General features: G+C 38.9%; 1 protein-coding gene across 2 annotated transcripts in view; it reads right to left on the bottom strand.

The window, feature by feature from the left end:
* The window catches only part of Cntnap4 (contactin associated protein family member 4), a 282,335-nt gene that overhangs the window by 67,435 nt on the left and 199,196 nt on the right, over positions 1-15,704 (bottom strand). For both annotated transcript variants that reach the window (XM_028892756.2, XM_028892757.2), the window contains 3 exons: positions 15,453-15,559; positions 11,314-11,433; positions 761-958 (listed from right to left, as the gene is read on the bottom strand). In XM_028892756.2, the coding sequence (XP_028748589.1) occupies positions 761-958; positions 11,314-11,433; positions 15,453-15,559 (425 nt within the window). The remainder of the gene's footprint in view (positions 1-760; positions 959-11,313; positions 11,434-15,452; positions 15,560-15,704) is intronic.

Genomic DNA, 15,704 nt, shown 5'->3' with positions numbered 1-15,704 from the left:
ACTTTTTAAAGAGTGGAAGAAAAGATTCTTAAGGGTTAGGTTCCTCCATGAAGATGTGTGTATCAGATGCTCTGGGGGCATGGCAAAATGGTGAGAACACTGTTCTGCTAGCTGAAAAAACGACATCACCAAAGTCTTTCCTAAGACAGAAGATGGGATGCTGGGGCTGTCCTAGCATCGTGAAATGTTCTGAAGAAGACAATATAAACGCCCAGACATAATTAAGACTGGTTCTTCCTAGAATGTATGAGTTCAGATGCTTTTCTGGTTTCTGCTTAAGCCACTGAATCCACTATTCCTAGCAACCTTTCCTCGTGTTTAGCTATACCTAGAGGCTAGCTGTCAACAGTTCATGGAAGAGAAAATAGAGATACACAGAATAGTCACTTTGAGAAAACTAAGTAATATTTGTATTAGCTCTTGTCCTTGATAAAATAAACCTTATTGGCTACTTGCTCTCTCTCTATAGGCATAAACACTGTCTCCATTCATCTAGTACCAAAATGAAGACTTTACTGCACAGTTATCAGATTAAGGCCAGGAGGAGAGTCAGAAAGCAATCAGGGCTTTGGACAAAGCTCAATGTAAATTGACCTTGTACTTTCCTCCAAGCAAAAGCATCTCTGAGACTTCCAGACTGTAACATGTTTGCTAAGTGTGCAGAACATGAGCACCTCGGTGGAATTAAAATCCTCAGGAGCTCATTGAGTAAGCATACTGTGCAGCCTGGAAAGTGTGTCAGGTGCCTCAGTTTACTCACCTTCCTGATTAACGAGCCTTGACTTCTTGCAGTAATACACAAGCTCCTGTTGGCAGTGCTCTGCACGGTTAATGGAGGCCTGCAGCTGTTCCATGCTGGCTGCATACTCAAAAACCCCAGTGTGTGGGTTCTCCGAATGAGCGTTCCTGACTCTCATTAAGTCGGAGCCATTGTGCTGGATGATGGTCCATGCCGTTTCTTGTATGCAGAAATGGGGGAAGAAAGAGAGGAGACCATCACTAGTCTGCAAAAGTTAAAATAAATAAAGAAAATCAAAATCATCTTCTATCTGGGTTAAGTCTAGTCATCAAATCTCTCTTGAGAGACAGAATCAACACAAATGGATGCTCAAGTTTTTTAAAATTATAACAAAATGACTCTCTTCCCTGAAATGTATCCTAACACCATGCATTTGCCATGATTTTGCTTATGCTTTACATTATTTAACCACAGCAATATTTATGACGAAACTATTAGAAAATCAGAATTATTGAATTTCATAATTATATGTTCATCTAGTGAAACCTGATAGTCTAGCTTTCTAAGGACACATCACTATTTTTTTCAAGAAAGAAAAGGAAAAAAGAGCTACCTGTCCTAAATGTAAAATATTATTTGTTTGTACACATAGAATTACATTTACAATGTGAAAAAGTGCATGTTACAATTACTAAAATAGCTTATACTGCGTGATGTAAAATGAAATTGTTTACTCTTAAAATAATTCATGCTACCAGCCAAAATGAAATCAGTTTTTTAAATCTCTCTTTAGCCAATGTGAGTATATATCTCTTTTTCCTTCATCTTTTTAAAACCGTGTGTGTGTGTGTGTGTGTGTGTGTGTGTGTGTGTGTGTGTGTGTGCATATGAGTGTAGGCACACTTGGAGGCCAGAAGAGGGCATCAGACTCTCTGGGAACTGCGATTATAGGCAGTTGTGAATCAATGAATACGCCAAACTGGGGAAAGTAGTAATAAATTGTAGAATTTCCCCCTCTATTTAGCTGATATATTCACAGGAATCAACAATAGAAACAAGATATGAGGGTCAAATTTGACAGTGTCTGCACCCATCACTCCTATGATTATCAAATAAAAAGGTGGGTGAGAGGAGACAGGAAAAATTCGGTGTTGATTTCCCTCTATTTGTGGGTCATTGTTTTATGTGAAATTACTGCTGGTCCTTTCTTTTCCCTTTTGCATTTCAGTTGAGCATGGGGTGCAACCAGTAGGATCCTTCTCTCCAGAAGGGCATTATATATAAGCTAATAAAATTAATTATGTTGGCCTGAAGAACAGGGCAGAAGCCATCCAATAGGGTTGCACAGCTGGCATAGGTCTGTGCCCTTCAGAAAGTTAAGTAAAAAATAAAAAATCTAAGCCTTCACTTTCAAGTTTGAAATGAATTGGCAGAACCAGTCAATAGGCAGGGTGAGAAATCCTACAGTTTTTGCTGACTCAACCATAGCTGTTGGAAGTTTAAGGTTATTATTAAGCTAGCAGCTCCAGTCACCCCAGGCTCCCTCAGACTGGGCTCTTATTGTTCAACAGAACTGATGGCCTTTTCTTGGGGTGAATCTGTGGCTGTGCATGAAGAAGCTTAACTCCGGCTGAGTAACTTTCAGAAGAACAAGACAAAGAACCTGCTTGGAGTCTTTGTCTCTGGACCTTTTGGGTCACATTAAGAGTGACTTCCATACAGTTCAGCTTCCCTGTTTTTTTTTTCTAAAGTGGCTGAAAAAGGTTAAAGCCATCATGCATGGCCGCCATTCAATGGCAGCTCTTATAAATGTTTCCTTTTGGAAATACTGAAGCCAGCAGATATCAGGAGAGGTTCTGTAAGCAGTTTTATTTTCTGATGCAAAATGCTACTAAGAGTGCAGTTAAGGAGAAATTGTGCTTAGCAGACCATCTAGATCTCCAAAGCAAAGGAGACATGAAATTGTCTGAGATTTTTCAGCAATGGAAGTGAGGGATCCTGAAGCCAGGTCTGGCTGGAGTCACATGTGTAGGTTTTAATAGGAGGATCCTGGGAAACTCTGAGTTTAGAGTAACCTTCCTGGTCATTCAGACATGATTGTGGTAGCTGAGGTCCCTGGCATGGCCTTAGAAATAATAATTTAAAAATTGCAAGGGTTGCATAATTTGTAGTGATTTATTGGGAACTCTGAGTCTGAGATTATTGACATTATTTTACATGATAATTGTGGTGTCACTAAGACATAGCTTGGCACATGCAAAAGGCATGTGCTGGGGAATAAAAATGGTGTGATGTCTAGTTTAGAGCACTAGTCATCTCATTCTCATTTGTGGTGGCTTTGGAACTTCTGCTGCCACTTAACTGTCCCATAACTCCCTGAGCTACAAACAACAGAAAAGATGACAAACTAGCATGGAGTATGAAACTGTGACAGGTCTACGGTGGCACTCTACTTTCAAGACAGCAAGTTATTCTGCCACATATGCAGATAGCTACCTTCACCTCTCATCTATCCACCTAGGATCTATCCATCCATCATATACCTACCTATCATATGTTCATCTGCCATCCATCAACTATCTTCTATGTATTCATCTGTAATTTATCATCTATGTATCTATTACCTATCCATCTTTTACCTGTCATATATTCATCTATCATCTATGCATCATTTATATATCTATTATTCATTCATCTATAATCTACCATCTAAAACCTATCCAGATATATGGTAGAAAAGTAAATGATAGATGGATAGGTTTTAGATGGTAGATTATAGATGAATGAATAATAGGTGGATTGTATGTTCATCTGTTTATCTACCAATCCACCTATCCACTCATCTGTAATCTAGTGTCCATTCATCAGTGTCTATCATCTATTCATATATCATCTACTTATCCTTTATCTATCACCTAGCTATTCTTCTATAATCTTTCATCTATCTACTCATCCATAATATATAATGAATATCTGTCATTTATCTATCAGCTATCTATCTATTCATCTACAAACTATCATCTGTGTACCTATCTATCATCTATCTGTGACCGAGCATACATTAACTTACCATCTATCCATACATCATCTATCTGTTACACACTATCCTTCTGTCACCTACTACTATAATCTACTTACCCACCTGCCTATCCTAACTGACCCAGAATTACTCCTTTTGGGGGACTATCTGTCACAGGGAACCTTAGCAGCTTAGATTCCTCACACCCCAGTTTCCTGCAGGCCATGACATTGAGTAACATATGTACCTGTGTGTGCTGCAGCTAGATCACAAGACAGGAGCCCAGACCTGTGAGACACATGTCCTCTGGAGCATGACTGGCATAACCCCCCTCCTCCATAAAGTGAGAAGGTCTATAGCAAATATAACAAATATTTGTGTATTCATAAAACAAATCTGTACCAGGAAGTTACAAGTCCTTAGGTATTAATTACCCCTAAGAGTGGGCATCAGACAAGCCTTTAAATCTTTCTAGAGCAATTTGCTATCCGTAACTTCCAAGACAGATGTGCATTTGACCATCTTTCAACCTCACAGTCACTCTGTGCGTGTTTGCTGTTTTGTTTCGCTGTTGTGCTTGTCACTGTTGTCAGTTGATCTGACTTCCTTAGGATAACATTGCTTCCTTATGAGTTGTTAGTAATTCCTGTGGCTAGACAAGCAACTACCATTTGATTGACAATCTATTGACTTGCCTCTCCTGCAGGGAAAGAAGCCTGTGTGGCCTCACTTTACACAATAATATTAATATTCCCCAGGTGTACGTGCGTCTGTTATTTGATTTCTCCTTTGAACTGGCTTTAAGAGAGAACCCATCTCTTCGTTAATAACATATTCAACAAAACCTCTAAAATCTGCTTTTAAGTATTTACCTTAATGTCTGTTTTAGAGTCATGCTTTTCATTTCCGGAAAAATTATTCCTTACTAAATGCAACAAGAGTTATGGACTAAGGAGACGCAGGGCAATGAACAAGAAGAGATTGCTGAAACAGGCAGAAAAATCTACAGGCTTAAAAAAAAAAACAGAATGGTAATTTGAGTTTGCCAGTGTCTCTCCCTGAAGAGATTTCTAATGCTATGAATTGTAAATAAAGCTAGTGAGTAATTAAGGCCTTGATTTACCTGAGGCTGACTGCTATTTTTTAGGGTGATAACAGTATAAAGAAAAAAGCCTGCTGTTTAAGCAACACCGTCGCAAAGCTGTGGTGCCTCGTGTTTAATAGCTGAGGGTGATAGATGTGCTAAAGACCGGGAAGAGCAGGTAGGGAGCAGTGCATTCTGGGGAGCCAGAGGGAAGAGAAGCAGGGCTAACTAACGCACTCTGTGCAGCCCGGACGCATGCACAGCTGTCTTCTAGCAAAAGTACCCTCTTGACCTACATGGCTCCTACAAACCTTCTAACTCTGAAATCTCCAAAGTAAAAATAATTATGCTACTTTTGTAAGACTTAGCACCCCCTGTCTTGTGTTACGGTAGCATTGAGGGCCCGTTTAAATCAAAGTTGTCTCCTGACCAAAAGAGTGGAAGTTTCCTCTGTTAAGAGTTCATCTAGTTGGGCATGTCCTTCTAGAAGGCAGGTTTATATTAAACCATGCTAATGAGATGGAGGAACAATTATCTCCTTAATGAGATAATGTACTCTTCATTCCCAGGATTCCCACCCACTAGTACAGACGCTATGAGCCACCACGAGGTTCTGTTGGGTCTGCCCAGGTTTCTATGTCCTGACTCAGAAAAACATGACTTCCCTCTTTCCTCTCTTCTGACTCTTTCTTTCAGATGCCAGCCAGAGCCTACATGTGTTGTCGTTGGTACTTTGAGCTTTGTTTTGCACATCTGAAGCTCTGCTCCCTGCCATGTGTCTGACTTCCATGCCTAGCTCCATGCCTAGCTCTCATTCTCTCTCCTAAGGACTCATCTATGAATCTGTAATAAAGCCTACTATAAAACTCCAAGAATCTCATTCTCTGAATTTACAAGAACCTGAAAGCCACAGGCTTGGAACAGCTTTGGAAGCCATCAATTTTTTGGAACTCAAGCTCCCCCAGAAAGACTCCTTTTTTTCCCCCAAGAAACCATGATATCCCCACATCATTATGATAAAATCACACTATGCTGCTTGTTAAGAAGGCAGAGAGTCAAGCCCAGGAACCCCTAACAGTACAACAGGAATTGGGGATTTTAAGGCACAGCATTTCCATTTGTCAAGGGTTTGAGAGCCATCACTTCAGCACCCATTGAAGCAATCTTCTTTACAATGTAATGTTTGATACAGAGTAACTTCTTAAACACAAAACTATTTCATTACAGCAAACACAATGAGTTTAAAGTGGCATAGAACTGCCTTCCACCGAACAGGAGCATCTACAGGGACTCGTCGAGTTCTAATTTCAAATTATATTTAGGATACTCAGTTGGCAAAGAAATTTGGTCTTTAATGTGACTTAAGAAACTTTCCATTTGAAATAGGGATTTTTGTTTACTTGTTCCTGCCAGTTCGCTTGTAATTCTTGGGGTTCTTTTAATCCACTTGGGATCTTTTCCTTCACACCAATTTCAAACTTGCATTAGTTTTCTAAGTCACACAGTTGCAAGCTATTGACTCAGCACTGTGCCTGATTTTCTTGACTGCTATCCTTGGTTTGGGTAACAAGAAGAGACAAATAAACAGGGCACTAATCAAAGGTTGGAAAGGCTTCAGGCTGCAAGAAAAGGGACCAAGAGTTGAGTTCTTGCCTATTCCACCTGATACTGCCAGCCTGCTACACCAACACTTGCCCAGTCTTGGTTTCCTCCTATGCAAAAATAGAAACCAAGGAGAGTTTCACATGGTCACATGTGCTTCTCCCGCTTCTTGCTGGGGGTTGTTATATTCTGAGTTGCTTCTTTTGTTGGACTATGCTTCAATATTCTGAAGCTTCTAGAGACATGTAGCTGTCCCTGAACAAATGTGTCTCTGCCCCCAACATCTGCCAGATGTAATTCAGTAATTTGCATATGGTGATGCATGCTTGAATTATTATCCATAGTAGCATACGAGTTAGTTGATCCCATCATTTATAGATCTTTATTATTTCTGAATACGCGCACTCGATAAAAATTTATTTGTAACCCCAACATTTTCCAGTCATCTGTAGACATGCACAGAATAGCAAAAATTGAGTTCTCAATATATGTATTCCCAGCTAGAGCTGAAGAAACAGCTGCTCGCTCCTCCCGTTTTAGTCCTCATATCAGAAATGACTGTGGTTATGGTCTATTTTGTAATCCTTCCCCCCTCTCTCTTTTGGTTGATGATATTGCTGTTTAAAATGGTTGCCTAATACTGCTGAGGTACTGAGGATTATCACTAAGCTCAAACCATGATTGGAACATAAAACATGTTAGATTAGCACTGCCCAGCAGTGAGTTACAATGCTTTTGGTCACAAATTAAATGTTAATGAATCACAGCCCCCCCCGTCTCTCTCTGTCTCTCTCTCTGTCTCTCTCTCTCTCTCTCTCTCTCTCTCTCTCTCTCTCTCTCTCTCTCTCTCTCTCTCGTATGTGTGTGCACCTGTGTGTGTAATTTCTTTTAATATTAAACACATATAAAACAAGATTAAATATTGATTTATTGAAGAGAATACTGTTACCAGAGGCTCTTGAAAACCTATCTTACTATGTTCCTCTTAGGAGCAATGATTTAGTAATTTTTAATCTAATGTCCATGGTTACTTTATGGAAAATGATGACCATAAATCAAGAAATGACTCCTCCTACCTCTATTCCACCATTCTCTCTCTCTCTCTCTCTCTCTCTCTCTCTCTCTCTCTCTCTCTCTCTCTCTCTCTCTCTGCTTCTGGAAGCCTCAAAGACTAGAGATATTTGTTAGTTTACAGAGATTTAATATTTAGAATCACAGCTTATACCTCATATGTAGATAAACAGCTCAGGAAGCACTTATGGGAATACAGATTCTGTAGCTTTGCACGGCATTGCAGTTAACTCTTACTCATGATCCATCCCATACAAACTGGACAAGTTTCAAAATTAATTCGGACCCTCAAGTGCATGGTTTACATGGAAAGAGCTTTCTTTTACTCTTTGTGAACTCTTTTCACTGTTAGTGTGTTTAAATTTACAGAGCAGATTAGTCTGTGCATACAAAAAATTTGAGAATCATATGTCTAAAATAGCAACTCCAAAACTGTGTACATAAAATAGTCATCTGGAAAGACCATCTATGGTTCTGTGTCCCCTCCTGACCTATGAGACAGAAAGCCATGGCTACTTTCTGGGAATATGTAGCATGCAGACTGTCCAGCCGCACAAAGGAGATAAGCATGTCTAATCAGCATGTGTTTTAGATTGTAGTCTAGAGAACAGTTTCCTCAGTGGTTGTCAATTCATAAAGCCACCAAGGCCTATATTTGAAAACTCTCTAAAGATATGTTCCACAGTAATTCTCACCCCGTAAAAATCAATAACCCAGGTTTAACCACTACCCTATAGTTTTAAAAATTACATATTAGTGTAGACCTATTGTTGCCTATCCAGCTGTCTCCTTAACATTGTGCTTGATCATGTGATAGACATCTTCAACTCAAAATGAGTTACATGGAGTTTTAGCTATCTGCTCCTCAAACCTTTTCTGATCCCATCTCCAATAGTGTTAACCCTTTGGTTGTCTAAGCAGATCATGCTTCTTTTGGTTTTCTCACATCTCATAGGTATTTCACAAACAAGGTGAGTTTCTTTTCCCCCATCTGCATTGGTAATGGTCAGGGGCAATAGCGTCACCATCAGCTTGTTCCTGGATATCTGCTGTGAGAATTTGAATTAATTGTCCCCCATAAGTGTCTAGCATGTGAATACTTGGTCCTCAGATGGTGTTTGTTTTGTTTTGTTTTGTTTTTGAGAAGGACTAAGAAGTGTGACTTTGTGGGGGAAATGTGCCACTGAAGGCAGGTGCTGTGATTTCAGAAGATGCATGCCACTTTGTGCTCCCTCTGCTTCCTGTTTATGGTTTGAAATGGGAGTTCCTGGTTGCAGCTTCAGCCCCACCTGCTGCCTGCTACCTCTGCTCTGCCATCATGGACTCTTAACCTCTAGAACTGAACCCTCTTACCCTCATCCTACCCCCCCAAAAACCTCTTCCTTCTATAAATTGCCTTAGTTTTATCAAAACAGTAGAAAACTGTGCTTTCAAAATGGTCTCCTAACTTTGATTCCATATATATTGTATCCTTGCTCTTGGACAGACATTTGCCAATGTGAGAGCAGTTGGTCCTATCAAAGGAGATCTGGTTGAATACATCATATACCACTGTGCTTGAAATGTACCCAGATCTTCCTGTCTCACTCAGGGCAACACCCTTATGGCACCATGACTCCCCCTCTTCTCATCCTTTACTGTGCCCTACTCAAGTTAACTTGAGTTTGTTGCTGGTTTCTGAATATGCCTGGAGATCTCAGGACTTGGCATTTGCTATTGCTTCTATCTGGAAGGTTGTATCTTCTGATATTCATGACTAGGTTTTCAGTAGCAAATCTTCCTCTACAACAATGCTTGACTCAATTCAAATTTGCCCTTTGCTATACTTCACAAACCTGGATGTCACACCATAGCACTGTGCAGTGTAACTTCCTGACCTGATGAAAATTTTCTATACCATGATGACCAGCTCACTCCTTGCTAGCCACAGGTGACACACAGGTTAAAATATAATGAGCAATTATTTGCTTTTAGTTAAAGAATTTATTTGCTTGCATTGGTAGAATACATTTAAATTCACTGAACCTTGGAATTAATGTTATTTTGTGGCTGCCATATTGTACAAAACAGTACACACAGAATTCATCATTTTGTATTTGATAAAAGGATAGATATGCCTTATTTTGGGGGGGAGGGGAGTGTTTATATATAATTTCCCTTGGTGTCAATTATTGAAAAGGTTATCTCTCTCTCATTACCCATCAGTATCACCTTGGTAAAACCTCAAATATCTAGATATGAGTGAACCTGTTTATGAAGTCTCTCTTTTGTTTTAGTTACCAATGTTTATACCTGATAGAACTGAGTCCTTCAGCTCTGTTCTTCAAAACTGACTTGTTCCTGACCCTTTCATATAATGTATAAAAATCTGCTTATCCATTCTCACCAAAATAATCACACCAACCTACAAACAAATACCCTGCTGGAATTTTAATTTAGGTTTGTACTAAAAATCAATATCAATCTTGCAAGAACTGACATTTTACAATGTTGAGTCTCTTAATTAATGAAAATTTTATACTCCTCTATACCTCTAGGATTTTAAATCATATAAAGAGCATTTTATGCCTATTTGTGAGAAGCCTTGCATATCCTCTACTGTATTTATTACCATGTATTTGAGAGTTTAGAGGCTGTTGGAGATACAATCTTCTAGAAGGTCATTTTCTAATTGCATATTACTGGTATATAGAAACAAACAATTTTATGTTAAGTTGGAATCCAGTAATTATTATTAATTAAAATCATTTACTATGGCTTTTCAGAATATTCTGAACATATAATTTAACCACCTATGAATAATGAAAATCATAGGTCGTATTTTCCCATCCTTATGCTTTTATTCCTCTTGTATTAGGTAAGACCTCCCATACAGTGGAGAGCAGAATGGTGTTAATACCAGCAAGAGGGGGACAGATGTCAATATTTACAAGCTGTTACCAATATTGTAAGATTATGAGCATTCCAGTTATTTTTATATCATGTGTAGATGTTGAACTTAATCAAACACATTTTTCTGTGACTATTAATTTCTGTCTGAGTTTATGTAGAATAAGATTTCTAGAAAACAATTAAATTTCATAGTTACATGTATTTAAAATGATGTATCTTTTTGAGATCTTCCTTTTCTGGGCATTGATTTCTCTGACAAAGTCTTGTGTTTTGAGACACAATAGAAAATATTTATCATTAGATATACTGCTCAGTTACCATATGCACATAGATTAACAATATGTAAATTATCAACATTTAAATAACAAGGTTGTTAAATATTTATGCTGCTTTTTACTAAATAGCAATGTGATGGTTGGTTTTAATTGTCAACTTGCCACAGTCTAGAATCTCCTGGGAAAAAGAGTCTCAGTGAGAGGTTATCTAGATCAGGTTGGTCTGTGTGGATATCTATGAGTGATTCTCTTCTAGAGACCCAGGCCACCATGGGTAGTACCATTCCCTAGTATAAGAGTAGTAAAAGCTAGCTGACCACTAAGCATGCATATAGTCATGATCTCTGTCCCTGACTGTGGGTGTGATGTAACTAGCTGCATCGAGCTCCTGTTGTCAAGACTTCTCTAAAATGATAGACTATAATCTAGAAATGTAAGCTGAAATAAACCCTCTCTCTCCTAAGTTGTCTTTTGTCAGGGTGTTTTATCACAACGACAGAAATGAAGCTAGAACAAATACTCACTTCAATATTGTTGCAAATTCAATCAATGTTATACTTATTTCACTTTAATTTTGTGCAATTAGTTCATTAAAGCAGATTTAACTAGTAATGGAAGTGTGTTAACTTACCAGTCATATTGCAGTATAGGAGAAATGGTTGCAGAGGCCCACTTCCATCTGAGTCTACGTAGTAAAACCCAGAAGCATTTCCTCGGTGCTTATAGGCTTCACATGACTGCTCATAGACAGCTGAGAGAGAGAAAAGAGAGACGTCATGAATGAAATAACACGAAACAAATCTCTCAAATTTTAAGAGATTTACAGTAGATCCCCAAGTCTATCTACATCACTAGCCAAGAGAACAGGTAACATTTATATTTTAAAACAAAATCCATCCTTCTTTTCTTTTCAAATTAATATGGATGAAAGGGATATCATACAAAAAAATGAGGTTGTATTTCATGACATTTTTATCACCAAAGGAGAAGAAGATTGTTAGATCAAAATGAAAATTTAGCTTATTTTTTATGGTAGGAAGAACTAGAGAAAAGAAGGCAGCTATTTAAATGTTAAGACCTTTGTAAGTATAACACAGTATCTGTGGTACCTGTTCCAGAATATCTAATTCTAGTATCACCTTGTAATAACCTAACATCTGAAAGTACAGTAGCGTGACCTTCAGAACTAATCAGGCACTAACGAATAGTTATGCAGTAGGGACATTTTAAATAATATTTGAACTATGCTATTTTCTCCCATCAACTTAACCAGAGGTAAACATTTTTCTTCAGAAGGGGGAAAAGATTCACAAAGTTTCTCATCTATAGTTTTAAATGTAATTATGAAACTTCTCTAATGCTCTTTAATAGGCACTCAACACAATTAAGATTCAAAGCAGAGGAAATATTCATATGAAATATGCCCCCAAGTGGTCTCATTGTGTTTTGATCCATAATTGAATTTTTTATTATATGAGTATATATTTGCCATGCATAAGGTTTGATATTAACATCTGCGAAATGCACACTTCTCATCGAATGCCTGGCCAAATGCACCAGTAATTTCCATTAAGGTTTTTATTCCATGAAATCTGAAATAAAACAAATCCCTGGGTAGCCTCCCATGAATCAATTTTAAATTTTTGAAAATTGTGTTAATGAATGTTTAGGCCACATGAAACATTGCAGCTAATTTGTACAAAGTTACAAATTTTATAAGTAATTCTGGAACTTGCCTTCCACATTGCTTTACAATATGATGCTTTCACTTATCCCTATTTATATTACATAGATGGGGACATAAGCACGCAGTGGTTTGTAGCTATATTTGCATTGTGCAGTGAAGTGGGCATGTAAAATGGTTAGTTTTATATTTCTGGGAGCATATGCATATGGTCATAAATGCCTTGAAAGTGGTTGCCAAAGATATACACATTACTTTGGGATGGTGATGGGCTCCCAGAAGCACACAAGTAGATAAGGATAATAGAAATGCTTTTTTAAAATTTATTTTCATATCTTTTAAGATGTACTTCTAGCATTTTTAATTACATGAAGGTGTGTGTGTGTGTGTGTGTGTGTGTGTGTGTGTGTGTGTGTGTGTGTGAATGCAGATGCCCAGGGAGGTTAGAGGGTCAGATCTCCCTGAAGCTAGTGTGAGGGGAAGTTTTGAGCCACCTACTCTAGGTGCTGGAAACTGAAACTCGGGTCCTCTGGAAGAGCAGTACATGCTCTTAAATGCTGAGTCAACTCTCCAGGTCCACTGTTTTTAATCATATGTATGTGTGTGTGGTGGAGTATGTGCACATGAGTTCAGGTGCCTTTGGAGGCCAGAAAGGTTGGATGCCTTGGAACTGGAGTGATAGAAGGTTGTGAGTTGGCTCAAGAGGTCACTGGTAGCAGAATTCAGATCCCTTGCAAGAGCAATACTCACTCTTAACTCCAGCCCCAAATGGGAAAGACTTTTGCTTTAGTATTACTGACTGCCCTTCTATGACATAATGGTTATTTTCTAATTTAAGCCTTTTCTTTAAAAAAAAAAAAAAAACTCTCAATGTGAGTCCACTTTAGCCTCTAAGTCATGATGTCCCTGCCTCAGCCTTGCAACTGCTGAGATTCTAACAGAACCTTTTAGAAGACTCCATCTTTATCTCACCACTGTGACCAGTGGCGTCATTCTCATCCTGTTTCTCAGAACATTTTTGACAAAAACCCTCTAGCTTCCTTTAAGCGGCTTGCTTGAGAATCCAATCTGTTAGTTTTTTGGATCACATTATGGGACACATGTCAAATGACCTTTTTATTTCCCAGTCAAGTTTCTCCTCAGAGCTGTTTGCACTTATAGTTACATTCACTTATTAATAACAATACAACACGCAGAGTCAACTACAATGCATTTAATGGCTTTCGGATTTGAGTCAGATTTTAATGGAGGTGGTAGAATATGCAAAAAAAATCAAAATATGCTGTCTCTCAATAGCTGGGTAATATGCTGAGTAATTTGGCCTCTGGTGACAAGCTGGGAGAGACTTCATCTCCAATGAGCATTCTTTGTAGAATGCAAGGAGACACTACAATATATATAACCAATACCCAGCAATGACTCCAATACTAATAAACACAACCAATATACACAATACCAATATATACAACCAATTCCCAGCCATGGTTCCAATACCAATATACACAATACCAGCATATACAACCAATACCCAGCAATGACTCCAATACCAATATATACAACCAGTGCCCAGCCATCACTCTTGAAGGACTGATAGGGCCAAGAGGCTTTCTTGAACACAGTTTTTCTACCCTTGAACTAGAGTTCCTTGTTGTCCTCCATAGGGTGTGCAGTACTGAGAGCCTAGGATTCTGATTCCTACTCTAGTAGGGACACAAAACAGTGAGCTGTGTGGTTGATGGGTCCAAGTTTGTAAGGTAGTTGAATTTGCACTGAACCCTTGCTTCAAGTCAGCTCTTGCTTCTGTTTTTCTCAGAATTTGTGTAGTAACATGAAACAGTGGGTGTGAAAGGCAGGCATTTAGGTCACTCCCTTATTGAACAAGTGCACCACAAAAATAACACGAGGCTTACAGCATAAGTGAACATTTCACTAGAAAAAAAAGGTACATGATTTATAATATAGGAAAATATATTGGCTGTGACCTCAGGCTCTGGAGCACCCTCCTTCTGCCTATACTCTTTAAACAAACTGGGGAAACTTAATAATATCCCCTAATTATACCATGAGTTAACTAGGCCAATAACAGTAGTACTGACATTAGAGGGAAATGTCAGAATCAAATGTGTCAGCAAGCACAAAATACTAAACCTACACTTAGAATTTAGAAAGTACTAAATAAAATTAAGTGTGGTTACTGTAATAATTGTCTGTCCCACTTAACTACCATCCACCTCATTAAACAGATCTTAAACAGAATTTAAGTGAGACTGAAGTCTTGTGGCTCCCCCAAGTTCACATACAGAAGATTAATTCCTGGAAGAATGGCCCAGGGGGTAGAGCTTTCGGGAGTGGTGAGAGCATGAGAGTAAAGACTACATGATAGGCAATGGGGTCCAGAGAGGGCTATCATTCTTGGGGCTGTGTGAGAACACGACACAGGTGGGGGAAGATGACAGTCTGCAAACCAGTAAGCAGGCCCTCCTCAGGGCCAAATCCTTGAGCCCACAAGAGCTTGAACTTCCAGCCACCAAACTGTAAGAAGCAAATTTATACTGTACCTAAGCCAGCCAGTCTATGATACTTATCAATGCCCAAATGGAATACTGCCCTCTTGGACTGTACTTAATGACAAGCTCTCTACCAGAGCCTGCCCCAGCCCATCCAGCACTGCTTCTGAGGATATCTTCATTGAATAGTGTCAACACAGAATCTGGCAACTGATCCCATTTCTACTTGCACTGTACTTCTAGAAAGTTCAAAGTCAAATGCTGTCCAGGTTAGGTAGCAGAAAATGTTCACACGGTCCACATCTTACTGGATTATTTTGTCCTTAGCTAGCTTTTGCTTTCTGAGCTTATTTTTGTGCTTCCCAACTGTCTAACCCCCATCTTTCTTGTTTCACATTCTATGTTTCTGCTTTGGTGATTTAATGAAATGAGGTGTGGACTAGAAACTAGAAACTGATTGGTTGCTGAAATTCAGGCCGTGTGTCCCAGTACAAGGTCACATAGGTCGCATAAGCACAGACACCAGAGAAGGCAATGCAGAGGAAACAGAGGGCAGAAAAGCAAGTGTGTGCGGCTTACAGCTGTGGCAAGTGGCTCCTGTGTACCCTGTGTTTGTACAGTTACAATAAAAGGTGCTCCAAGACTGAGTACACTCGCCACCATGCTCGCAAGAGTTGGGCAAACACCTAAAAGAGAGAGAAGAAGCTGTTAATCGTGGTGAGATACAATATAGTATTGATCATTCATATATGGTCATGTGAAGCAAGGACGTTGACCATGTAGAGAGTAAATTCCCCATGACCAATAGTTACATAGTCTGGCGCTGAGGCA

Source organism: Peromyscus leucopus, chromosome 5, assembly GCF_004664715.2.
Source record: "Peromyscus leucopus breed LL Stock chromosome 5, UCI_PerLeu_2.1, whole genome shotgun sequence".
Classification (NCBI taxonomy): domain Eukaryota; kingdom Metazoa; phylum Chordata; class Mammalia; order Rodentia; family Cricetidae; genus Peromyscus; species Peromyscus leucopus.
The sequence above is the reverse complement of the archived record's forward strand: the minus strand, read 5'-3'. Positions and strand labels throughout refer to the sequence as shown.